The sequence below is a fragment of the Pagrus pagrus genome, assembly GCF_965226575.1.
Source record: "Pagrus pagrus genome assembly, chromosome: 11".
Lineage (NCBI taxonomy): Eukaryota > Metazoa > Chordata > Actinopteri > Spariformes > Sparidae > Pagrus > Pagrus pagrus.
Window position 1 is genome coordinate 30,601,158 of NC_140195.1, and position 27,296 is coordinate 30,628,453.

Genomic DNA, 27,296 nt, shown 5'->3' on the forward strand with positions numbered 1-27,296 from the left:
ATGAATTTTTTCCATAAGTGAATAAATAAGCTGTTCTCTGAGGAAAATAAGGTCACAGAACACTGTTTGAGGCTAGAAAGGTGGCAGGGTCCGCCACTTATAAACAAAGTAAAACAGTATAAATTGTGTTGTCCTTTAAGGTCAGTTTGTTTATTCAGGTTATTCAGTCATGAAAACAATGAGTGTGTTTGTTTAGGCAGAAAAAACAATCAGTTAATAAAGATCTCTCTCTTCTGATTGAAATGTCTTCCTCAAAACTACATAATGCTCCTTTAAATATTTAAATTAAACAGGTTTAATATCAATAATATTGCTTCTGTATTAAGTCATGATGTTGTACAATAGATAGTGGCATGCATCTTTAATGCTGGTTTGTAGCCCGCCAATAAAACCAAAGAAGAAGAGTAGGCTTGTAAAAGAAGCAGTGAGAACATCAGAGAATTGGAGTGTGTATGCTGTCCATTTATGTGCAGTTTTTTCAGCATCAAAGTTTGCGGTAAATGTGAGAGCAATAAAATACACATCTGTAGTGACCCCATGCCAGTACTGTCAAGCATCAGCCAGAGACCATCTAGACCTAGTATATATCATATATGTAATACTGTTAACACATTCAACATTAGCCAGTCAGGGGAAAGTTATAGTGTTGATGTAGGTAAAGACACACTCAGGAATCCCAGGAAATGAGGAATTGGACATGCTAGTGAAGTAACAGTCAGGACAGATATACAATAATATTAAACTTTCAAAATCGGAGGGGGAAAATAATTGTATATGGGGAAATATACAATGGCAAAATTATTAGGATAGTACTACAAAATTAGGACACTTAACTACATGAGGTACAAAATAAAGGAGAGATAAGAAATAATGGAACCAGCAGAATAGAACAAGTATTTATGGGCAGATTAGGTAATGGTCACAGCAACTGTCACTACAGGAGGAAAATAATATTTAATCTTTCATTTTATTTTGTATTTTTTACACACAAAAAACAACTGGACTTAACAGTCCAAATAGTGGAAGAGTAAAGCCAGAGGGAGGCAGTGTAACCTAAAGGATGCCAACTGCCGTGAAACCCTGAAGAAGAAGACGAAGAAGAAGAAGAAGAAGAAGAAGAAGGGGAGGCACTGTTTCAAGCGTAATATCTAATATATATCTAATATATAGTAATAGGTCCATGGTAATATCTTGAGGACACACTCAAGTCGTTGGTATTGTGCTTTGGGCGAAGCCTGGATCTTACCAACCTCCACCGGCCAGTGCCGAAGAGAAAACGAAAGAACAGTGTGTTGACAAGGCTCGCTCGTCCCACACAGTGACGCCACTGCCTTCGCTTAGTATAGATAGCTGGACATTACTGACAGTCGGTGGCGTAGAAGCGTTAACGTTGGTAACATTAGCTTGTAGACATTTCAAAAGCCAAGGGGCCAGGATGCAAGAGGATTATCTGTGAGCAACGACCCCCATCCACGGTAAGTCACGAAACCGAAACAAATGTCAGCGTCACACTGGGCAGGCTACTGTAGTAACGTTAGCTAAAGCTAGCTGCTTAGTCCAAGTTCACTGGAAGGGTGGTTAGCTTGTAATGGAGCATGGATTTGTCCCCCCTCAGCGCGTTGTCATGTCAGTCAGGACTAACAGTCGGGAACTTGAGGTAAAAAAGTACACTAACGTTAACACAAAGGCAAGGACTGACCCTTGAGTGATATAGATATAGACCTTAACAAGATATGTTAGAATTCGGTGTTTGACAGCTAGGTGACGCATGTTAACAAAGGCTAGCTTGCACTGATGTTATTTAAGTGAACTCATTTTTGTTGGACGTGTCTGTGTTGCTTTTCAACATTGGTCTGTTTTACACGTAGTAAAATGCCCGGGTTTTAAAAGACAAAAATAAGACATTTAGACTGTTCCTACTGCGTTATCCTCAAACTGTGTGAAAGGTCACAGCTGAGTAATGGCCTTGGATCGCACGTACAGACATAGATATAGACACTACTTTGTTTAACGTAACATTTCTTGCAGTCCAGTAAAACAGCTCTCCTGTTAATATCGTGACTGCTTTATAGAAGATTCGCTCATGAAGTTCAGTTTTTGTAAATACTGTCCGAGAGCTGTGGATTGCAGATATTACAGCTGCTGTTCTTTGTGTTGGATGATATTGGACAGTAGGACATTTATTTCACGGTATGTTGTGAGGTTATTGTAGCATTGTATTACAAATAAAAGTAAAACTCCACTCTAAACATGATTCCACCTTTATTCACTCCATCGATGTGAGGTAACATATTTTAATGACAAAAAACAATAAAAAGAAGGGGACGTGTTTACCTTTAATGCCATCTCCATTTGGCACTAATATAGCTCTTCATGTGTTTGGGATAGCCTGCCTGATAATGTAGGTTAATTAGTAAATGTAATGTGATTCATCCTCACAATCAGACAAGGGGCAGGATTAGGCACCTATTTGGTATTAACCCCAAAGTATTTTGCTCCTATGTAAGCACAAAAGTCAGCGTACCACAGGGCATGTCTATCAAATAAATTTACATGCCACAACAACAGACACCAAACCAGCATGGATCATGTGGCAATCAATTACTGTCACCCAGTAACAGTGTTAATCAATCAGAGGCATGGCTTGCAAATGTTTGCGCATGATTACTGCATCCGTTACCTCCCAGACATGAGACATGGCCACAGCTAGAAACAATTCCTTTCTCAGTCTCAATACTAGGATAAGAACATGAAACTTATTGGTTGAACACACACAGAGAAAGGTGAGGAAACGACAGATAACCAAAGGAAATCCAATCTTAATCGATAAATGTTGCAGGCGAGGTGAGTGCTCGCTCCTGTCAGATGCTTGCTTGGTTGTGTACATACATTCGGCATCATTCAGATTAAGTAGGAGTGAGCTAACACGCCTAAAAAAAACTAAAAGTGAACACCACTTTTGTGATTTTCGAAATGTAAATTTTATCGCTAGAAGTAAAAAAGCTAATGTTAGGCTGTAAACAGACTACAGAACAGTCGCATGACTTCAACATCACCACCACTAAGCATCTTACTACACAATAGGCTCGTTTGGGGGGTTCACAAAAATGGCGGTGTGACAAGTCATGACTTCACTGAGCTCGATAGAGCTTGTTAGATCCACAAGCTTCACAAGCAAAATAAACATGATAGATTGGTGGGTATTGTCACAGTCCCATGACGGTATCGCGGTATTTTTTAATCAATATTGTAAAATTCGGTGTACCATTACATCCCTAGTATACACACGAGCTAAACAAAATGGACAGGAATGCATGATTCTTATAAGAAGGATCTAAGAGACATGTCAGCACCACAGTTTTTGTTTCTTCTGATGGGGCCCTTCATCCTAAAGTAGCATCTTGCAGTCAGATGCTGATGAATTGTTAAGGCTCACCTCTAGTGTCACTTCCACTAATGTATTCCTCAGTGTTGGATCCATGTTTCCCCTGTGTATTTAAAGCAACCTGCTGTTTTTTTCCTTTCATTGTCAATGAAGTGGCATGTTATCGGGCTTTTCTATACACACGTTCTGGCTTGACAAGGTGTGACTTGTGACTTGGCACCTTAGCCCAGTGCAGCAGGAATTTGCATTTCCACTTCAACAGGGCTACCTGCTTGAATCAGTGTTTTTTACTGATGGTGTGCTTGCCTTGAATAGTGGTCAACGGAGCAGCTGTAAATAGGCCTCCTTCCTGCCCTCAGTATTATCAAAGAATAGCCACTGACAAATGTCCCCTAATTCAATGATAAACACATTTAATTTCTCATGTCTTCTTCACAGCTTTTACTATGAAGCAGCAAAATCAGTTAGAGTTGTTTTTTTTTTACTGGCATTATCTTAACATGACTCCCAAAACAGGTGAAAGTGAACGTGATGAAACTGTGCAGGGCTCTCGACTAACCTTTTAGACTGCACCGGCACATAACTAAGGTGCACCCAGTAAGACTTTTTAATTAAATTTCTTAACACATTATGTAAATGATTGTACACAGGAATAAAGGTTCAAATAAAAGGTTTTCTCCATTTAAATCACATTACATGCAAAAAACCTCAAGTTGTTGTTAAAAAAAAAAGAATTATGAAAAGGCATTTGAAAATAAATTTTTCAATACGCACCATTAAATTATTTTATCCCCATTCAAGCTAGCCAAGCGCTAAACTGGAAGTTAGCCGGCTCGGTCGGTGGAAGTCTCTAGTGCGCTTGCTTCAAATGCGCATCCAGGCATGTCATACGTCTGCAGCTGACATTAAACAATCAGAGAGCTTGTTACATCAGCTAATTTGCATTGTTTTACCTCGTTTTACCAGCTCAAGGACCAAAGTGTCATAGAAAGGCTAAATGAATGAGCAAACTGAACAGCTAATAGGAAAAGGAAAAGCAGCAGCTAAATGAAAATGCAGATAGAAAAGGAAATTGCCCTTTAAATGCCTTTAAATATTCTAAATTCAGTTTGTGAATCCAGCTATTTATTTGTCTTTTTAAACTGCATTTTCAAATATTATTATTTATGAATTTATAAATGCATTTTTAAATGATGTACTTGATTGACTGGTAAATGTTGTTTTTGGAAATCCCTTTTTAATTTGAACTATTTATTGATGGATCCATATTTCATTTGTAAATTCTATTTATAATTCCTGTTTTTATTGCCCATTAAAATATCAAATAATGAATTACTTTGTAATTTAGTCTATTTATTAATAGATTCATAAATTAATTTAAACTAATAAACTAATTTATTAATGCCTATATTTATTGTACAATTAGTTAAATGCTTTATTACTATTTCCGTGACACTTGTGGTCCTCCATATTATTAGCCTATGTCTTGTGTATGTGTATAAAATGGCTCCTCTATATATAAACAATAATGATGTGGTCCTGGGCTGCCTTGCGCACATCACAATGCTAATGCTGAAGTGATACATCAGCCCTAGTTTTGACAAGCTCACTTTAAGCTTTACTTTTGTCAATCCAATCTACAGTGACAAGGTGAAGGTTTTTAGATATTGAAAACTATTTCTGCTCTAAATGCTCTTTTATGCTCTTTTAAGGCATGCTTATAAGTATGTGTTAAGTTTAAGTGAGTGCTTTTGATGTTTTATCCCCCAGTGCCATGTCTCTGGTTTTCCCAAGACCCAACAGCAACGCAGTCCACGGCAAGAAAGATAAGAGACTGATGGCGGAAGTGAATGCATCGCCGCTTAAGCATTTTGTCACAGCAAAGAAGAAGATCAATGGGATCTTTGAACAGTTGGGGGCCTACATCAAGGAGAGTGCTTCCTTTCTGGAAGGTAACATCCATGCTAACACCTCTCATGTGCCGCTTTATGATAAACTGAAAGCAGTTTAACATGTCTGTCTCATGTCTGATTAACCCCCCTGGCCACTTGTGGCAATCCTAGGTTGGAGCTGTGTTATTTATTGTTTTTAATTGACATTTTATTATTTAACTATTATTCTTTTTCTTTACTGTTTTTATCAGTATCACTATGTCAGACATGCTAATTATTGCTTTTATTGAACTATTTGCTCTTCATTCTGTCTTTTTATTACTTTATTGTTATTACTGTAGTTGTTACCATATCTCTATCCTTGTAGTGCATAAGAATGTGAAATCAGGGTATTACCGTAAAAAAGCTTAACGCCCAGTCAGTTTTCCCTGAATAAACAATGGGGGATGGTGATACATTTCAGTATCACTTTGAGAGACAAAGAGAGAGAGGGGAAGCCTACTGTTTTGACTTCCCTACAATTTTTTCTGGTCAGATTCCAAATGTTGCACATAGTTTCTGCTTTAAATCATTAAATTTAATTTAAACCAATATCTTGTACAGCTTGTACAAGATTTTGCTTTGTTTGCCAAATGTAATGTTTTGTCAAATAAAAATAATTTAACTTTGGTATCTAGGGTTGGGCGATTAGTAGACTACATATCCCTGACCATCGTAACATCGTGATTCAAAAGGCTCCCCACCAGAGAGCACAATGAAGTGGCGTGTCCCCTCAGAGTAGTGCAGGAGTTGTTGTTTTTGTTTGTGATATGTGGGGAGAGGAAATGAAAAGAAGTATGTTGCTGCTCAGTGCACTAACATTATGTCTCCATGTGCCGTTCATTATTTTCTTATCAAACCACCTCAGTTAGGTGAACCCAAGACAATCGGTTAAATTTGTGGCAGCAGTGTTTCTTCTCCCGCGGGCCACTCTTTCTCTCTCTCTTACGACAACACTGAGGGGACACGCTGCTGAGAATTCATAAACAATGATGGCATCGCCCATCACGATGTTTCACTGTAGACATGCTCATATGCCAATTCGGCAGTCATCGCCCAACCCTATTGGTATCAGAACTGAAACGGAAAATATTCAATCAATACCCAGCCTTTGCATCTAGTTTAAAAGATACACATATTTTAACACAACTGATGGACTAAAGTTTTTGTCTGATGTCTGATAACCTCAACATGTTAGATACTTACAAAAATGATGAGCTGGACCCAGTCACCACAGAAGAGCAGGTCCAGGAGGTCCGTGGTTACCTTGCAAAGGTGGCAGGGATCGGAGAAGTGCTCGCCCGCAGGCATATGAAGGTGGTCTTCTTTGGGAGGTATGTAAATTTGTTTGTTACTCTCTCTTTCTAGTTTTAAAACTTCCTTTATCAATATTAAATCAAAATAACTTAACTACGTTTCTTTCTTTCTTTTTGGGTTATTAAACTACTGTTAAATCCAATTATCTGAGCTGTAAAAAAACATCTGCAAATATTAGATTTAACATGAAACCAGAAGATTAAACATTAAAGACAAATAAATCTGTGGAAAGACTGAAGGTAAAATGGGATGAGGCAATGCTGACACCCATCTCATTTGTTCTGTAGGACGAGTAATGGGAAGAGCTCAGTGATCAATGCTATGCTGTGTGACAAGGTTCTGCCATCTGGCATAGGACACACCACCAACTGCTTCCTGAGGGTGGAGGGCACAGATGGCAACGAGGCCTTCCTCCTCACTGAAGGCTCTGAGGAGAGGAAGAGCATAAAGGTCTCCTCCTCAACTCCAGTGTGTGGAAATGGAATGTTGGTCTGTGTGTGTAAACCCATCTGATGCTGACATGTGTGTTTATAGACGGTGAATCAGCTGGCCCATGCTCTCCACCAGGATGAGGACCTTGATGCCGGCAGTTTGGTCTGTGTCATGTGGCCTAAAGCTAAGTGTGCTCTGCTCAGGGATGATCTGGTGTTGGTGGACAGGTCAGACACAAGTTAACACTATTATATACTTTAATAGACCCAATAATTTAGTTATTTCCTGAAAAATGTAACGCCTGGTAATGTAATAACTTGATCGAAAAAGTAATAAAACCCAATAATTTAATAACTTTACTAATAATGTCATGAAATATTTTGAATGTATAACATTTTTACCAATAATGTGATTCATGTGCATGTGGGTCTTTTTTTCATATCAGCTGACTGAGAATACTAACAGTTGACACTCCACATGTCTGGAAATGTTGTGCATTGTTATCAGGCAAAGATGCATTAAGTTGTAAGACTTCAGTTGAAAATCTACAGATACTGTTTATAACAGGGAGATATTTTAGTTTAGTTTTCTCTTGCCTTGCAATGCTTACTTGCAGAGGACTTCTGTTAACTTTCTCTACCTCCTGTTTTCCCCTCCAGCCCAGGAATCGATGTTACCACAGAACTCGACAGCTGGATCGACAAGTTCTGCCTGGATGCGGATGTGTTTGTTCTGGTCGCCAACTCAGAGTCCACACTTATGCAGACGGTGAGACGTGACAAAGCAGCAGTAGTAGTAGTTTGAGACAGTAGCTGTCATTCACATCCAGAACTGGGTAAAGTGTTGTATGATGAGATAAAAGTAGAGTTAACTACAGGACTGTCGTTGTAAATGTCAGTGCAATGCTAGGGTTTTAATTGCATGTTGTATCCTGATATGTTGTTGTAAACTGTTGTAAATTATGTCTTCGACAGGAAAAGTCCTTCTTTCACAAGGTCAATGAGCGACTCTCCAGTCCAAATATTTTCATCCTCAATAATCGCTGGGACGCCTCAGCCTCAGAACCCGAATACATGGAGGAGGTCAGTAAAATTGCAAAACATCAACACCTTGAAACACATAAAAGTTAAAAACATGGCAGCATGCTTTTTCTGTGCGGTGTATGCATGGACTGGTGTTTGGCTCTGGTTTTACAATACAGCAGCCGTTAATACTCCATGCTGCCGGTTTCAGAGGTAGCCATAGATTAGGCAGGTGAACAGCTTAACTGGCATTACCATCTTCCTCACTCCAGCAAGGTCTGCTAGAAGTGAACTGAGGATCACCTCTTGCTTCACAGGCCTCTAGACTCCCTGACTTATATCCTGTATCAAGGTTTACAACTTTCTCAGCTACCGCCATTGTTATCTAGCCATGTTGATAGGCAAGGCAAGTTTATTTGTATAGCACAATTCAGCCACAAGGCAACTCAAAGCGCTTTACAGGGGCATAAAAATGTATTTAAAAGACATTAAAAACAAGTAGGAAGACATCAAGAAATAAAACATTAAAACAAGTTAAGACACAGGAAAGTAGGCTCAAATAGAATAGGTTTAAAAGAGACAAGACTAGAAAATAAAAGTAACAGTGCAGTTCACAGTCTTGACATTGCTTCAGTGAAAAGCAGTGTCAAACAGAAAGGTCTTCAGCCTTGATTTAAAAGAGGTGAGAGTTGGAGCGGACCTGCAGTTTTCTGGGAGTTTGTTCCAGATATGTGGTTCATAATAACTGAACGCTGCTTCTCCATGTTTAGTTTTGACTCTAGGGACTGAAAGCAGACCTGTACCTGACGACCTCAGAGGTCTGGATGGTTCATAACAAAGCAGCAGATCAGAAACCATTCAGCACTTTATAAACCAACAGCAGCATTTTGAAAGCTATTCTTTGACTGACAGGAAGCCAGTGTAAAGATCTGAGAACTGGAGTGATGTGATCTACTTTTTTGGTTCTTGTTAGGACTCGAGCAGCAGCGTTCTGAATCAGCTGCAGTCCTGTAAAGACACTGTTACAGTAGTCCAGTCTGCTGAAGATAAATGCATGGACAAGTTTAGTCTCTGGGAGCCTCTGAGACATTATGGAATGCCCACTAAGCTGGTGAATCTTGTCAAGAATAGGTACTGACCTGTAGATATGACCTGTAGAGTGATACATGAAGGACAGGTTACCAACCAGTTCCAGATAAAGGCAGGGGTCAGACAGGGTTGTCTTTTATCTCCCTTGTTGTTTCTACTAGCCATCGACCGGGGTAATGAAAACAACAACTGAACAAAGAAAGAACGGAATCCAATGGGTTTAGTGGACACAGCTGGATGATCTACACTATGCAGACGACCTGGCGTTACTGTTACACAGCCACCATCAGATGCAGGATAAAAACACAACACTTACTGAAACCCTTCACAAGTAGGACTGAATATTCATAAAGAGGTCAAAGCAATAATAGGCAAGGCAAGGCAAGGACAGCCTCTTTATAGCTCACTAACATTTGTGTTCTAGAGAGATACAGTAACAAACAAAAATAAGAATCGTCAGCTCCAATGTAAAAAAAAACTTAAGTAGAAGGCATAAGTAGAAAGTAGTAAGTCTTTATGGTCAATTCATGTTCAATGAAATGTGTTGTTGCTGTGTCAGGTCCGCAGGCAGCATATGGAACGATGCACCAATTTCCTGGTTGATGAGCTGGGAGTGGTAGACCGAGCCCAGGCTGGTGACCGCATCTTCTTTGTCTCTGCTAAGGAAGTACTACAGGCTCGTGTGCAGAAGGCTCAAGGAATGCCTGAAGCAGGTGTGAATCATTAAAGATATGTGAAAGAAAAGTAATGTGTTTAAATCAATATCACATCAAGTCTACCTGTGACTTAAATCACACAATGCACATTTGATCATCACTGATTTGTGTGTCCTCGCATTGTGAGGACACACAGTGACTGTGGATTTATCAGGTTTACACTACGAGTCTGCTGTTCACACTACTCCAGGAGTTGGAGAAATAGTGAGTCTTCAAATCATTTCTTAGTTGTACTTGTGATTGGTACAGTATATTTAACAAAAGACTATTAGCCTGAAGTAGTAAACTAACCATATGCTAAGGTAGTAATGGGTATCACACCTCAGTACTTTGACACCAGCCAAAGTGCCTGAAGAAACTGAAGTACAGCATGATCACATCAAGTGTTTGTTCAGATTTGTGATCATGTTTACATATGTTTTAATCGGATAGTCCCGGATTTTAAAGTTTTTAACTATTTTATTTTTTTAAACTTTCTCTACGGCTGCCTGTGTATACACAAAATGTAACATTTAATCAATGAAAACGTTTTCTAGAGAAATGCATTTATTTCTCAAAGTTAGGTTCTGATCATTTCATTGATCGTATTATTTTGTTATCAGCACTGAAAGTCAGGAATTAAGTACAGTGTTACAGCCTGCTGTTCTGTTTTAGGTGGAGCTCTTGCAGAGGGTTTTCAAGCAAGAATGTTTGAGTTCCAGAACTTTGAGAGGCGATTTGAGGTAAGGTACTCATAAGTGTAAAGGTGCGTTCACACCGGACCTTTTATTTTTGTTGCTGGCGACAAGTTTACATGTTAAGTCAATGCAAACGAGCGACGGCGAAATGTCGATGGGGCTCTGAGTGACAGCGTCTGAGCGACGGCGCGAAAAAACACTCAATCGTTCTGTCGCTCAAGATGAGAAACCCCAAGTCTCTGGCCGTCAGACGCTTGTCGCTTAGCGCTGATTGGCTGCCGTGATCTATGTGTAACTATGACAACTACTGAAACCATGGAAACGTAACGTCCGGAAGAGCAAAGCCGGCTTTACGTTGACACACACACACACACACACACACACACCGGAGACAAATGGCCAGGTGCTCCTCAGCTGGGATGGAGCGCCTGTAGTTGGTGTCCAACCGGGCAATCCTGCCTCCGATTCTCGCCAACAGCTCGTCAAACTGGGCCGTTGTCAGCCGCGTATACCGTTGAAAACGGGAAGAAATGAGCGCCTCTGAGCAACGTGAAATTCACTGGAATCGCTTGAATGACGTGATCAGAGCGATCTGTTGAATTGTGCCGACCAGCGACTGCAGCTGAGCAACCGAGCGACTTTTTTGGAGCGACACGAGCAACAGCGACAAAAATAAAAGGTCCGGTGTGAACGCACCTTAACAAGATACTCATACATGTAACAAGTAGAAATAAAATATGAATGGGTTTTTTTAATGGTTCACAACTTAACGTACTCTTAGGTCCCTGTTAGTTTTATTACTACGATCTATTGGTGCTTTATTCCATGATCTTATTAGGTATCCGTTTTATTTATGACCGTGTGTCCAAAACAGTCCAGCTTAGATGGATAGAGGCTAGCAGTTTTCCCCTGCCTCCAATATTTGTGCTAAGCTAGGCTAAACACATTATGGGTAGAATATTTAGAGCGTATTTACACAAATGTTGTGATGTGTTCCTGTCAAAAAGAACTAGTAAGTACTTAAACTTAGACCGTTCTTGGCTTTTACTTGACTTAACTTTAAAAATGTGAGTTACAGGTGTTTTAGGTTATTCACTTTAGGTTATTCACTGTGTGAAATAAGTAAATCAGATATCAGAAGTGAGTCTTAGCTGCACTTAATGTGTCTGTTGTGTGTGTGTAGGAGTGTATCTCGCAGTCTGCGGTGAAGACAAAGTTTGAGCAGCACACCGTGAGGGCCAAACAGATCTCCGAGGCCCTGCGCCGCATAATGGATTCTGTACACATTGCTGCACAAGAGCAGAGGTGAGTCAAGTATTAAAAGCAGATTGTACATGTGTACTGACAGAAACTGTAAATGCAAACTGAAGAATGGAAACTGCATCTGCATTTCACTTCACATTTTACATGCATTCCCACTCAAGAAGTGGTAAAGATGGTGAAGAAACGCCTGCTACAAAACAGCCCTCTGTCCAGTAGAACCAACTTCACCCCAGACCACATTTATGCCTTACTTGATCTCTGTCTGATGACCACCTACTTCCAGTACAGTGAAGGTTTCTACAGACAGAAGCACAGCTGTGCCATAGGCTCACCGGTGTCCCCAATAGTAGCCAACCTCTGCATGGAAGAAGTTGAGAGCAGAGCCTTGATTACCTTCACAGTCAGAACAAGGGAAGTGGAAGCCTTCACAGAACATATAAATGCTGTGAACAATAACATGAAGTTCACACGGGAAGATGTCACCTGAGACAGTCTGCCCTTCTTGGACTGTGCAGTACACACTGAAGAAGACAGAAGCCTCAACATTGAAGTGTACATTAAACCTACTCACAGATCAGTACTTGCTGTCCAACAACCCACTGGAGTACAGACTGGGGGTCATCAGAACCCTAAACCATCGGGCTGAGACCGTGCCCACAAAGAGGGGAAGGAGAAAGAACAGAAGCACATCAGAGGAACACTTAAAACCTGTGGCTACCCAAACTGGACCTTTGTCAAAACATCTAAAAGATCCAGAGCAGACAGAGGAGGAGACGAGAAAACGCAACAACATCGTCATTCCTTATGTCGTGGAAATATCTGAGAAACCACTCGAGGAGAAAAATCATTCCTTTGAGGACAACACTGTAAACATCTTGGCCACAGAAGACAGTTGGTTTGAAAGAGGAGTAAAAGAATCCATCTATGTCAAACTGGAACAACCGTCTTTGACCAGACAACTTCACTGCTAAACTTTCCCTCTGCTGCGATCAACAACAGCTGTCTGCTCTGAGCACAGCCACCATTGCTCTCTTTCACTAAGCCAAATGCTATGCAGCTTAACAACCATTCACACCTGGGCTCACCTAGTCTTAGCAACCCAGCCTGCAAAGCTGCAACTCTCCACTAGTTAGAAATGGGTTAGTCCAATTTCAAAGTCCAGTTGCCTACAATACAGCACTTAGAATTACCATGACCTGGATGACTGAGAACCTTCATCAACACCTTAAGCTGTTATTCCTCCGGTTATTCAGCCTACAGGGGTGTCAGTTAGTTCAGACTGTAACCACAGTTCATTTGGGTGTGGAAGTTTTTATTGTGACGGACGCCATGTACAACAAACACAACAAACACTCGTGTGTGTGTGTGTGTGTGTGTGTGTGTGTGTGTGTGTGTGTGTGTGTGTGTGTGTGTGTGTGTGTGTGTGTGTGTGTGTGTGTGTGTGTGTACGTGTGTGTACGTGTGTGTACGTGTGTGTACGTGTGCATGTGTGCAGGGTCTACTGCCTTGAGACCAAAGAGGACCGCCAGGACCGATTAGAGTTCATTGACAAGCAGTTGGACCTGTTGACCATGGACTGCAAGGCCAAGATTAAGAATATTACTGAGGAAGTGGAGAGACAGGTAAGCATGATGCATGCTATCATAACACACCTGACTTCTCAGCATCTACAGCAGAACAGCTTCCTGATGGAGTTGTGGGATTTAATTATTTCCTCACTAATCAAATAATAATAGTCATAAGTAGTCCTGTTAAAAACATCTTCAATTTCAAGTTCAACATGTGTCACAAATGAAATATTAGCGGAGGGTGATTGTCCTGCAGTGAAAGCTTAAGGGAACTCCTGAAAAGGAAGTAGTTTTCACCCCCGCTCTCTGCTCATGTTCAGGTATCTAATGCCATGGCAGAGGAGATCAGGAAGCTCCATGTGCTAGTGGATGACTTCCACATGGACTTCCACCCATCACCAGTGGTGCTCAAGGTCTACAAGAATGTGAGTTTAACACACACAAATTCATATGAGTTTGTGTGAGCTTCACAGAGCTCCAAGCCTTCTGTCCGTCTATGTCTGTCAATATTTTCGCTGCTCATTCAGATCTGTCATACTGTACTTTTGGCAAGTTGGCTTGTCAACAGATGTAGCTAAAAGCACATCAGATCTGGGTGCTGTCTATCAATAGCTGATTGGCCAAAGGGTAACCGTAGAGTCCACATGACATATATATATACATATATATATATATATATATATATATATATATATATATATATTTTCCTATGTCTGTGAGGAATTCATGTAAAGACATCTTTAGTTCAAACTATTCGTAGGCAACTAGACGTGTTTCAGTTTCTCGAGGACTTTTCACTTCTCATCCAAGAGGCTTCTTCAGTTCTGACTAACTGGAGGAGAGTTGCAAGCTTTTAAACTCTGTGTGGGAGTGTCCTTACAGAGTTGTTAAGGAGCTCTGAGTTTCAGAGTCGTTAGGGCCACTTGTGGGTCGTTGACTTAACCGGCCTTCATGTGGGTTGTGAGGGCTAGGTGAGCCCAGGTGTGAATGGTTGTTAAGCTGTCTTGGAGGGAACTCAGAACAATACACAAAGGCAAACAATACAATACAGTACAATACTACAATAATGTTTTCCTGTTTAACTTGATTGGATACTGCATATGTTTTTTATGGAAGGCAATTAAGATAAGTGTTAATTTTTTATAATAAGGTTTGTGGTTTGACTATATCTGCTGTTAATTATTTTTACATGCAATATTGCCTTTGCTAGTGTGAGTAGTTTTATATTAAGATATTGAAACCGTACCGTTACCGTGGCCCAAAAACTGTGATGCATACCGAACTGTGGGAAAACTCTACCATTGCATCCCTAATGTTTACTGAAGAGCCTCTTGAGTTTCTCAGATATTCCTGCAACATAAGGAATGACGATATTGTTAGGTTTTTCCGTCTCCGCCCCTCTAAGAGGAGGAGACGGAAAAACCTAACAACGTCGTAACAATTACCCCTCAGTCTGTAGGACCCTGTGTGTTCCACACTGTCATTGTGGCTGCCTAGGGTCTCTAGTTTGAAATGTCACATTTATATCAGGATAAAAGAGTGAGTTAAAACAAGACTAAGTATAATCCTGATTATGAATGTGATAATGTTGCTGTGTGTGTATCCTGAAAAATTCCTGCATCCAACAGGATAGCATGGTAATGTTTTCCACCCTCAAGTGCAAAGCTTACATCTGGCCTTGTGACAGATCACTGAACCTGTATAAAGCCCATGTAATCTGTGTTATCTAAGAGCAGTCTAGAGGGAGTCACGATGTACTCATTCAGCTCTGCAATCTCTTTTAATCGGCACAGAAGCCAAAAATGTTGCTCTGCCTGAGCCTTTCCATTTTACTGTCGAGTAGTGTAAATACAGGCCAGAAAACATTTCGCCCAAAGTCCAAGAGCTGTAAATATGAACCTCATCCCAACACCTAATCTACATGCATTGTATTAGAGATGCAGAGCACTTGGATGACCAAAGAATTAGTAAGTATTATTAGTAAGTCTATTAATAGGAATGGCAATGCTGACAGGTCATACTAATCTAGAGTCATGGCCGTGTGCAAGGACCAGTTCTACAAACAGATATGTTCTTAAGTGCACATACAAGCAATTTAAAATAATTTGTAGCATTCATTACTTTTCTCTGCTTAATTTTCTTGAAGTTGCGTACAAAATTCTGACCTGTCATATAAGTCATGTACAGATAGTCGGCCTCAGTCTCTCCAAAGGGCAAAAAACTAATTTGACCTGAAATCATAATACCTTTTAATCTCAATTAGTCTAGTTGAATTATTAAATGGAAATAAACTAAAATAAAATGCAACTAAATCAAATGCAGAATGGATATTCTATTCACCTTATTATCATCATAGCTGCTATTTTACTGAGAGTTTTTTTTGTTAGGTTTTTGTTAGTTATTTTATCAGCATGTTTTAGCATCGCAACTTGTGATGGTTGTAAGGAAAGTTCTCTTGAGAGGTGAAACGTCTTCAAGTAACTGGAACACGTCCAGTTGCCTACGATACAGCACTTAGAATTACCATGACCTGGATGACTGAGAACCTTCATCAACATCAACATACCATACTAAGTGCTGTATCGTAGGCAACTGGACTTGTTTCAGTTTCTTGAAGACAAAAGCCTAGTTTATGCTTCTGCGTCGCGGCGACGGCGTAGTTACGTCGTCTACCCGACGCCGTCATTGAGCATTCGAAGTTCTGCGTCGAGGGAACGCGTTGGTCTGCAATTCACCGCCAAGCCGCGAGGGGGGGTGGGGGGTTGGTTTTTTGGGGGGTTCTTGCTCTCTTGCACTGCAGTTGCGGTCAGAGCGGATATGCTGTGTAGCATTCTGGTCACAGTGTGGGGCTTACAAGCTACATGCTGCACAACACCAATACTCCTCCTGCCCTGCTGGGATCTCACAAAGCACGGAGTTCACAAGCAATAGGAGACAAGCATGCAAGCAGCAGAAGTAACTGGCGGTGTTGTTATACTGTTGACCGGAAAAGCAACTGCCGGAAAGACGGTCTGAGCGGACCAATCCCAGTCCTTGCCGTTCGCGTCTCGACGCGTCGACGTGACGCGTAGTCAGGATTTTTTGGAGGCGAACGTCAGGCTACGGCGCAGGGTCCGCGTAGGGGTCTGCGTCGACGACGTAGCTACGCCGTCGCCGCGACGCAGAAGCATAAATCAAGCTAAACTCTGAACTCTGTGTGGGAGTGTCCTTACAGAGTTGTTAAGGACACGTGTGAGCTCTGAGTTTCAGAGTCGTTAGGGCCACTTGTTTACGTTGTTGTCCTCAAAGGAATGATTTTTCTCCTTCAGATGTAAGTGGACAGCAGAGTCTTGACCTGAACACTGGAAACTAATTTTAAGCCAAGTGTTTCAGGGCAAGTTGAAATGATGTAGCAAATCAAACCTGGTGCTCAGTTAGGATCAGCTTCACTTATGTAAAACAGACCATGAAAAAATGTTTCTAATAAATGGTGAAAGTTGTTGGTGGTTCTTTTATTCACAAACAATCGGGCTGACATAAAAGTTGATGGTGACACACTTCAGTTTAACCTGTTTTCACTCCAGTTTGAAACACCAGTGATGTTGTGATGTATCAGATCAGTCTGATCTGCTGTAGAAAGACTTCTGTGAAGGCTGCTCTCATGTGTTCATGCTAATCGCTCCCCAGAGATCGCTCCTCTGTCCTTGATCCTTGCTCCTCAGAGCACAAATAAGAGCTTTGGGACAGCCTGCCAGATGGCCGACAGGAATGACTTCTGATTCAAGTGAGAATCAAGGAGCCAGGAAACAACAAATAAGACAAATAAGACAAATGAGACGTACCCCTTTCTTTTATATTTTTATATTTATTTATATGTACAAGGCAGCTGGAGGACTGCTTGAACAAAATTTCATTGTCTTGACAATGACAATAAAGACTATTCTATTCTACCCGCTGTCTGTCTCAGTACTGTCTGATAAACAGTGGTCGCTCACTTGTGACTTGGCAATAGTGTGCATGTACATGTAAGGAAACTAAACTGCAGCAGTTGAGTTCTCTGACTGTTTCTTTGTTGTGACTGCTTTCTTTTGTTCTAGGAGCTCCACCGGCACATAGAGGAGGGCCTGGGCAAGAACATGTCAGAAAGGTGCTCCACCTCCATCACCAGTGCCCTGCAGGGCACACAAACTGACATGATCGGTAACGCTTCTTCTGTTTACACCTGACAACTGATCACAACCACTCACCTGTTTACTATTATCACTGCACAGGCTACTACAAGCATAATGCCAGTGACCACCAGGTAATGAAGTTGAATGCTTTATCGACTCCAAAGTCAGTGTTGTTCCTAATTGGTGAGCAGAGTGATAGGGCACCCGAGGATTTGTGAAGTGAAGTGCTTTCCACTAAGCTATCGTAGTTGAGGCTAGAGTTATGTTTTGAAAACAGTAGTGCTGCTTGATGGGTTGACTGATATATGGGAGGTCTGATAATGGTATCCCTTTCCATAGAACTTGTTCAGTTTCTAACCAGAGAGAGTCGTATTTGGATTTAGTGAGATGTTTCGCACGGAGATACCAAACTTTCGTGAACTTGTGACTTTCGCCAGCCGTCTGCACAAATATCAATCTTATGCTTTTACTTCAACGGATGATCTTGTTTTCATGGAGACACACGTGGTGTGCACAGAGGGGAGGGGCTGTGTGTGAGACGCGTGAGTGACAGAGAGACGGAGGGAGAGCAGGGAAAGGAAATGCAGCTGAACGAATACGCTGCATTTTTAAGTAGCGTTAAAAAAACAAACAAAAACAAAACGCAATATGTGGCATGTTGATTCTGTGGTGCACCGCCACAAATTAGTCAATGTGTGGGAAACACTGAGAGCAGTAACATGGTTGATTTTGACCAATTTACTGAGAAGCTAGAGATGATTTTTTAACAGAAATGCATTCTTGGAGGAATTGGTGAGGGTTCTGAAGTAGTAATAACACATCATCTGTGTAAAGCACAATTTTGTGTTCCGTGGTGGGTGTTTGAATACCTTTTGATGTTGTTGTTTTGGCATATTGCAATAGCTTAAAATTCAATGAATAATGCAAATAGTGATGGTAAGAGAGGACATCTTTGCCTGTTGTCATTGTTGATCAATGATGGTGGGCAATTAATTATATGGATGAATGGGGTCTTTATTAGGCTTCAAGAGGAGGGTGATCATTGCGCTGTTCATTGATGGAGGTATTCTGTAGTACCTTGAAAGTTCATCAATCATTCCTATGAATAAAGGCGAAATGGTAGTCCAGAATTGTTTGTAGAACTCAGCAGGGAAGCCATCTGGTCCGGGTGATTTGTTATTGGACATACTTATTAGTGCACTAGAAATTCTTCGGGGGATAAGGGTTCATCTAGAGTGTTTATTTGTTCTTGCGTGAGATGGAGTTATTATAAAGTTGTTAAGAATTTATCAATGTCATCAGTGTTTGGGTTGTTATCTGAGGAGTATAATTTTATGTAGAAATTTCTTAATACATAATTTATTTAAATAGGATGATTAGGGCCGCACTCCTCCATATACTGATTTAAAACTGATGCTGAATGCCATGGTCTGATATTGCCTGCAGTGGTAGATCTGTCTATTGATTGGTCTAACAGTGTTAAAATCACCTCCTATAATAAGTTGACTGTATCATCCTTATGTGGAAACATGTATGTAAGCATGCTGTGTACCACTGAATATGTCTTTATCAAGCCACACACATTAAACTGTTTGCTATCCATGTTTGTGTGCAGAGGGTCTTAAGCCTCTGCTCCCCAACCCAGTGAGAGAGCAGGTGGACAAGCTGGTTCCTCGTCAGTGCTTCAGCCTCAGTTATGACCTGGCCTGCGACAAGCTTTGCAGTGACTTTCAGGAGGACATCAGCTTCCACTTCTCTCTGGGCTGGACCATGCTGGTCAACCGCTTCCTGGGGCCCAAGAACACCCGGCGAGCCCTCATGGGCTATAACGACCAGGTAACACCTTCAGGAACATAAACCCCCTATTCCAGACCTAACTGATTAATGGTGTTTTTCCCAATACATCTGCCGGCCTGTCCCCCTTGGGCTTATTTGGCAGATAGCATCCACAGTAGACTAGAACAGTTGGCCTTTTGCCGGAACATTTTTGTATAGTTCCTCTAAATCTAGCTCTATTTTCAAGTCAGATCCAGAAAACTCTGTGTTGTAAATCACTCGTTTCCATTAGAATGTAACTTGTTCAGTATTGACTAAATTGCAGTGTCAGTTAGGGTTGGGTAGGTTTCTGGTTTTGCCAGTATGGTCTGATTTATGAATTTCAACTTTTCTTTTTGGTTTTGTTCAAACCAACTCGACCTGTATTTATCAGGTGTGGGTGGAGAGAGCCAGCAGAATGTGGCTAATTAGCAGGTGCCTTGGATTAGTTGATTAGCTCTGTGTCATAGGGTGGCACCTCCCTTTTTTGTTGTTGTGATGTATTAAAGTTGAGAGTTGTGCACACAGTGCTACTGCTGACATCACTGATGAGTTGGTGCAGGATAAGTTACACGCTACAATACTTAAGTAAAAAGCCTTGTTTTGATCTGCACCCATTTGCCCTGTTAAAGTTACTGCATTACACTGTTAATACAAAGGGCCATTCTAGCAGCTTTATTTTCTTTCTCTGAAACCAATTGAGAGTTTTTCCTGTTTGGGATCATTGTCTTGCTGAAATGTCCACCCTCGTTTAATCTTCAGCATCCTGGTAGATGGCAGCAGATTCTTATCAAGAATGTCTCGGTACATTTCTCCATTCATCCTTCCTTCAATTATATGTCTGCCTGTACCATATGCTGAAGAACAGCCCCACACCATGATGTTCCCACCTCCAAACTTGGTATAGTGTTTTTGGCAGTAGCGCCGAGATCGAAAAGTGGCCAAAGGTATGTCGATTGCTGCTCAGCGGCTTATGCCGATGCCTAGAGCCTTATGCCGTTCCTCGGAGAGGTGGCCAAAGTAATGTCGATTGCTGCTCAGCTCAGCGATCTCGGCGTCACTCGTTTTTGGGGTGTTGTGCAGTGCCATTTGTCCTCCAAACATGGTGTGCGCTATGACATCCAAAGAGTTCAATTTTGGTCTCATCTGACCAGACTATATTCTCCCAGTATTTCATAGACTTGTCCAAATGTTGTGAAGCAAACTTTAAACGAGCTTCAACATGCTTTTTCTTCAACAATGGAGTCTTGCGCGGTAAATGTGCATAGAGGCCATAGCGGTTGAGTGCATTACTTATTGTTTTCTTTGAAAGAACTGTACCTGCTAATTCTAGGTATTTCTGAAGCTCTCTGCGAGTGGTCCATGGCTCTTGGACAACTCTTCTGATTATTCTTTTGACTCCTCTGTCAGAAATCTAGCGAGGAGCACCTGGTCGTGGCCGGTTTATGGTGAAATTATGTTCTTTCCACTTCTGGATAATGGATAACAGTGCTCAGTGGAACATTCAGAAGTTTAGAAATACGTCTGTAACCAATGCCATCAGTATGTTTTGAAACAATAAGGTTGCGAAGGTCTTGAGAGCTCTTTGCTTTTACCCATCATGAGATGCCCATTGTGTTACACCTTGGTAATGAGAAACCTTTTTATAGGCCATCAATTAGGACTAAACCAGCTGATATTAATTTGCACTGATAGGGGGCAGGATTGCTTTCTAAATACTGACAGATTTCAGCTGGTTTCTTGGCTTTCCATGCCTTTTTGCACCTCCTTTTCTTCATGTGTTCAATACTTATTCCCTGTGTCATTTCACTTTATTACACATAAATTTATGGACATATATGTTTTGATTTCTTTGTATGTGTGGTTTACTTAGGTTGTTACTGACATCTGGTGACAATTTCATGTCAATAGCCCCATCAGAAATATATTTACTGAGAAAAATGTTGACGCATTGAATTCTTATTTTCCACACTGTATATACCAATTTTTTTTTAAAGATGTTTAATAATCCTTCATTATAAAGATAGCCCTTTTTTCTTTTTCTTTTTCCTTTTCACCAGCTGTTATATTACATTCAGTGGTTTTATTTCACAGGCAGATATTTGTTCTGTGTTGACTTCAACATTTTCTATCTTTCTGTGATGCCTCACATCAATCTCATTTTGATTTCTGATAATAATTCTGGCTTCAGTATCTCACCCAAAAACACTTTCACCTGTAGGTAGGACTCTCAGCAGCTCTCTGAGCCAGCCTCTTTGCTCTGTGCTGTTCTCAGCTGTGTTCTCCCTGCAGGTCCCTCGGACCATGGCCCTGACTCCAGTCAGCACCAGCATGCCTCCATTTCCACAAAGTTCCATGACCCAGGAAGAGCTGATGGTCTCCATGGTGACAGGTCTTGCCTCCCTTACCTCCCGTACTTCTATGGGCGTCCTAGTGGTTGGTGGCGTGGTGAGAACACACTCATACACACATTAGATCAGATATGAATGATGTATTGATGGTAAGGATTGAAGGCTTGAAGGCTTGAAGTCAAATGTGATGAAGGGAAGAGGAAAAAGTGAGATGTGGTTGAAAAAAAGCTTGTAAGCAAACATTGAGTTATGCTTTTTTTTTTAAGTTTAATTAGAATAATGATGGATTCAGTGAAGAAAACATAATATAAAAAAGAATTATATATCATTTCATCATAGAAAATTCCATTGTTAAAACACATATGTGTATATAATGTGCAAAAAGAGTAATTATTCATCATCACACAATGTGTGATACAAGAGTCAAGACTGTAGATCTGTGAATATGATGCAAGTTTGCACGGTCAGTTTGCTGCATACATTTTCATTACATAATACACATCTGCTGACTTTATTTATTATGAAGACCCCAGACTTAATAACATTTATTACCTGGTCACTAGCTGTGCTTTATAGGCAAATGTTAGCAACCCATGCTCCTACCCAGCCAGTCTGCACTGATAGTAGAGGAGGGATGCCAAGTACAGCAACTTCACTATTGGACTTTACCAATGTAACATTAGCTAGCTACCTAGTTAGCAACCGAGACATCAGCAAACTAGTGGCAATTCTTTTATCCTTGTTATAAAGACCATAAGCCATTGATATGACTAATTTCTCATAACCCTCAGTTTGAAGTGTGCCTCTGAAAAATCTCCATTCTTAGGGCCATGTAGCCCCAACACCTCACCATACTACTCTATACCAACAAGAATCAGGACACACTATGTTGACGTGAACGTGCAAAACAGATGGGTAGGGCAAACTAGAGGGGGCATGGGTATATTGGGACTGAGCCGTAATGTCTGTAAAAATGATGATTTCAGGCGAGGGTGGAAACACTGGAAATATGCTGAAAACATTTCTCTGTGCGACATATACAATTGTGGCTTACATCCACTTGTAAAGAACAGTCTTCAGTTCCAATGTTTTCAACAGCTCTCATTTCTCTGTGATGGAATGAGTGGAACACAAACTACTTTGTCGCAAAAACATTCATGAAGTTTGGTTCAGTAATGAATTTATTATAGGTCTTCTGAAAATGTGACCAAATCTGTTGGATCAAAATATACATACAGTAACTAGAACAATCAATGTTGGTGATTATAGAAAGTTGTGTGAATCAAATGTTCTTTGTAGCATGGCCTCTTAAAGAGCACATTATTGATTTGAACAAGGCAGTAAAGTCACTTGGAGCCTTTTCAAAGCAGTTACAGGTCCCAAGATCAACCAAGAAACAACAGTTCGTAAGTATAAAGTGCATGGCACAGTTGTGTCACTGCCACATCAGGAAGAAGACACAAACTATCACCTGCTGCTGAGAGAAAACTGGTCAGGATGGTCAAGAGTCAACTTAAAACCACCAAAAAGGAAGTCTGCAATGAATTAGAAGCTGCTGGAAGACAGGTGTCAGTGTCCACAGTCAAGTGTGTTTTACATCAACATGAGCTGAGAGGCTGCTGTGTTAGAAAGAAGCTCTTGATCCAGACGCAGCACCTTAAAGCTGGACTGAAGTTTGCTGCTGATCACATGGACAAAGAAAAAACCTTCTGGAGGAAACTCTGTGGTCACATGTAACAAAAACTGAGTTGTTTGAGCACAATGAGCAGCAATATGTCTGGAGGAGAGAAGGTGAGGCCTTTAACCCCAACAACACCAGACCTACTGTCAAGCATGGTGCTGGTAGTATTATGCTGTGGGGCTGTTTTGCTGCCAGTGGATCTGCTGCTCTAAAGAAAGTAAATGGAATAATGAAGAAGGAGGATTATCTCCAAATTCTTCAGGAAAACCTCAAACCATCAGCAGAAGATTGGCTCTTGGGTGCAGTTGGGTGTTCCAACATGACAATGATCCCAAACACACATCAGAAGTGGTAAAGGAATGTTTAAATCAGGTGAGAATTGTGGTTTTGAGGGTTCTTCCCAAAGTCCTGACTTGAACCCATCAGAATATGTGGACTGTGCTGAAGAAACAAGTCTGTGCCAGGAAGCCAACACATTTAGTTGAACTTCATCTGTTCTGTCAAGAGGAGTGGTTAAAATTCAGCCAGCGGACGACCAGAAGCTTGTGGATGGATATCAAAAGCAGCTAACTGAGGTGAAAATGGCAGAGAGACATTTAACCAAATATTAGAATTACTGTATGTATATTTATGATCCAGCAGATTTGGTCACATTGTCAGAAGACTGTAATAAATTCATTACTGAACCAAACTTCATGAATGTTTCTGTGACAAAGTAGTTTGTGTTCCTCTCATTCATCACAGAAACATGAAAGCTGTAGAAATCATTGACACTCAGGACTGACATGATATACATCTTTACTCTTTACTCTTTACAAGTGTGTTCAAACTTTTGATCACGACTGTATTTGGCACTACATACGAGTGCCATTGCTCAGACTCAGAGGTAATACAACTGTTGGGTTGACACTGACATCCTCTGTAGGCCTACATTTTTCATACAGAAAATTGATCAGGCTTCAATAAAGGATCTATAAGGATATAAAATATATGACCAATAAGCAGAATCTGTAATGGTAATTGGTAATCATAAACATCTTATCAATTCCCATCCCTAATCCCCAATGACTCTGCACACCAGGACAAACCATCATCTAACAGTAATCTTGACCGAGCTGGAGCATAGCAGCTTATGTTTCTGCTGACAAATTGTGTTATTGGGAGAGGAGGCAGGTTCACCCACCCCTGAAGTTTTGTTGGTGTGTGCAGATCTGGAAGGCAGTGGGCTGGCGTCTGATTGCCCTGTCAGTGGGTCTGTATGGACTCCTCTATGTCTACGAGCGGGTCACGTGGACCACCAAGGCCAAGGAGAGGGCCTTCAAGAGACAATTTGTGGACTACGCAAGCGAGAAGCTGCAACTCATCGTCAGCTACACCGGATCCAACTGCAGCCACCAAGTCCAGCAGTGAGCATGTTAACTGATCACACACACAGTTAGACAGTCATTACTGTCCACCTCAGTTTTCATGTCAGTTTAATCAGTGATTTGAAAGAATACTTTGAAGAACCCAAATTAATTGGATGATTAAGCATTAAATGCCTTTGTGTCTAATGTTCCTTAATCACCTTTGTGTCCCTTCTGTCTGTGGTTATCAGGGAGTTGGCAGGTGTGTTTGCTCAGCTCTGCCAGCAGGTAGACGTCACCCGTCAGAACCTTGAGGATGAGATCACTGACATGAACAGCAAGATTGAGCTGCTGGACAGCCTGCAGAGCAAGGCTAAGTTGCTGCGGTAAGAACCTCACCACACTCAACCTCACATGTACAAACAGCCAGACAGGAGAACAAGTTTACAAATAGATGCTTGGGGCAGCACGGAGGCTCAGTGGTTAGGACTTTTGCTGAGCAGTAAGATGGAACCGGTGGAGCAGGGCTTTTCTGGGTGGAGTTTGTTCTCCCCGTGCTTTTGTGGGTTTCCTTTGGGGGCTACGGTTTACCCCACCATCCAAACCACCCCGGCGCTGGATTAAGTCCTCAGTGCTCCTCAGTGAAGTTTTAATGTGGAGAACAGTATTCTTTACATTGTTCCAAGAATGATTGTATGTGAAAAGTAAAGATTTTTTTTTCTTGTGCATGCTTGAGACTAGTGATGGGGCATAATTATGCCTCATTAAAAAGCCTGTGGTGTGGTGCTTCTTTGAACTTCTAGCATATTGTACTTAACCAAAAGCTTCATATTGTACGTTTTTTAATATTGGGGATCGAACAATACATTTTTTCAGGGCTGATACCGATTAATAGTAATCAAGGAGACCGATAAAGACCAAAGTGATATACTGATGGAGCTGATATATGTTTATGTACATTTTCAGTATAAAATAAAAATCTTTGTGTCAAAATGTAGAATAACCAGTGATGTTATGTGACTAAGTATAATACACTCGAGCACTGTAGTTAAGTACAATATTGAGGTACTTGAGTATTTCCATTTTCCGCAAATTTGTCACAACTGTCAACTTTCCTCTAGGACAGTGTGCAGGGTCTTTTAGCTAGCTACATTTGAAAATGCAGATTTTCCTCTGTTTTGGACCTCCATTCTAATAAGCCAAAATGGCCTACTCCCAGAACTGGTGTGTTGTAAAAATGTTTGTGCGCATAGACAGAGGTTTTCCTGGTTCACACTGAAACATGATGCCAGCATTATCAAAGGTTAAAGAAATTGCTGTGGCAGTAAAGTTAAGGAAAAAATACTTTGTTCCTCTTTCTCCCTCTGTGATCACTCATTCAAATCATTTACACAGCATAGCCATTGTCATTAGCCTGTGTTTAAAACCCCTTTTCAGACATGCACCTTGGGTACAGTAAATGTGGATATTATTAATATGTTTTTGTGTGTGTTTGTTGTTAGGAACAAGGCAGGCTGGCTGGACAGTGAGCTCAACATGTTCACCCAGCAGTACCTTCACCACAGCAAGTAAACCAGTCAGAGCATCCGTCTGAGAGACTAAACAACACCAGAAGAACATCTGGGACAACAATGTCCTCAAAAGAACAGGAGGAAGACAAGGGATGGTTTGAATGTCTGGTATGAATGGAAGGGGGTACTGGGAGGTTGTGGTACGGATACCTGAACATGAGCTCAGGACGGAGACCTGTGGTTGGCTGGTGACTCGTCACACTAAAACAAAAAAGTCAAAAACAGGATCAGCTATTCAATAAAGCCAAAACATGAAAAGTTTAACCACATCCGAAGTAAACATCCCCTCAGTGCATTTCCCGATGCTCATGTATTTAGCACTTTCATATTCAGTTGATATGCAAATGAGAATGAACCCGATAGATCTGACTCCAGAACAGAAATACAGTCTGAGCTCTCCTTGCATCCTTATTAGCACTGTTGAGTGACTTGTACCACCTTCTGTCAGAAGCTTCACACTGTCCTGTTATTTATATTCCAGTTAACTCTGTCACTTTGGCCTGTGTAGATTTGATTTTGTATATACAGTTTGAACATTGGACAAGTGCCATCCTTAAGTAAAAGGCAGTCCACGCAAGGGAAATAAAGTGTAGAATAATACAATCAGCTGAAGACATGCAAAATAATTGATTGAGATATGTGTATCAGCATGTCATCTTGTCACTGACAGATGTCAGTATTGACATGCCAAAGATGTTTGGGGTCATTTTGAAACAGTGTCCCTATTACAGAGTGCGTCCACCAGAGAGCGCTGCAGTCATGTTTACACTGTAAACTTTCCCACACTGCACATATCCTGGGCACTGTTCTTTAATAACCACATTTAAGGGATTCTTATCAGAGCAAAACATAAACTGATGTATCATTATCAGACTTATTTATCTTGAAGAATAGCTGCTAACAAAGCTCCACTAATTTGTTGATGAACATGTGTCACTGCTTATAAACTCTTGACAATAAAACTTCCCTGTTAACTAGTTA

At 40.9% G+C, this 27,296-nt stretch overlaps 1 protein-coding gene across 2 annotated transcripts; it reads left to right on the forward strand.

Annotated features, from left to right (window-relative positions):
• The first annotated feature begins 1,106 nt into the window (after positions 1 to 1,106).
• On the forward strand, positions 1,107 to 27,296 carry mfn2 (mitofusin 2). 2 transcript variants are annotated; one of them, XM_084367851.1, is made up of 18 exons: positions 1,107 to 1,475; positions 5,156 to 5,337; positions 6,515 to 6,650; positions 6,921 to 7,083; positions 7,168 to 7,292; positions 7,725 to 7,833; positions 8,040 to 8,147; positions 9,736 to 9,889; positions 10,547 to 10,614; positions 11,753 to 11,874; positions 13,328 to 13,454; positions 13,721 to 13,825; positions 17,477 to 17,579; positions 19,167 to 19,387; positions 21,659 to 21,814; positions 24,608 to 24,804; positions 24,996 to 25,130; positions 26,247 to 27,296. In XM_084367851.1, exons 2-18 carry the CDS (start codon positions 5,160 to 5,162, stop codon positions 26,314 to 26,316), a joined length of 2,277 nt encoding a protein of 758 aa, XP_084223977.1. In that variant the 5' UTR covers positions 1,107 to 1,475; positions 5,156 to 5,159; the 3' UTR covers positions 26,317 to 27,296. The 2 variants fall into 2 exon arrangements, with proteins under 2 accessions (XP_084223977.1, XP_084223976.1); XM_084367850.1 differs by lacking the exon at positions 1,107 to 1,475 and adding an exon at positions 1,575 to 1,657.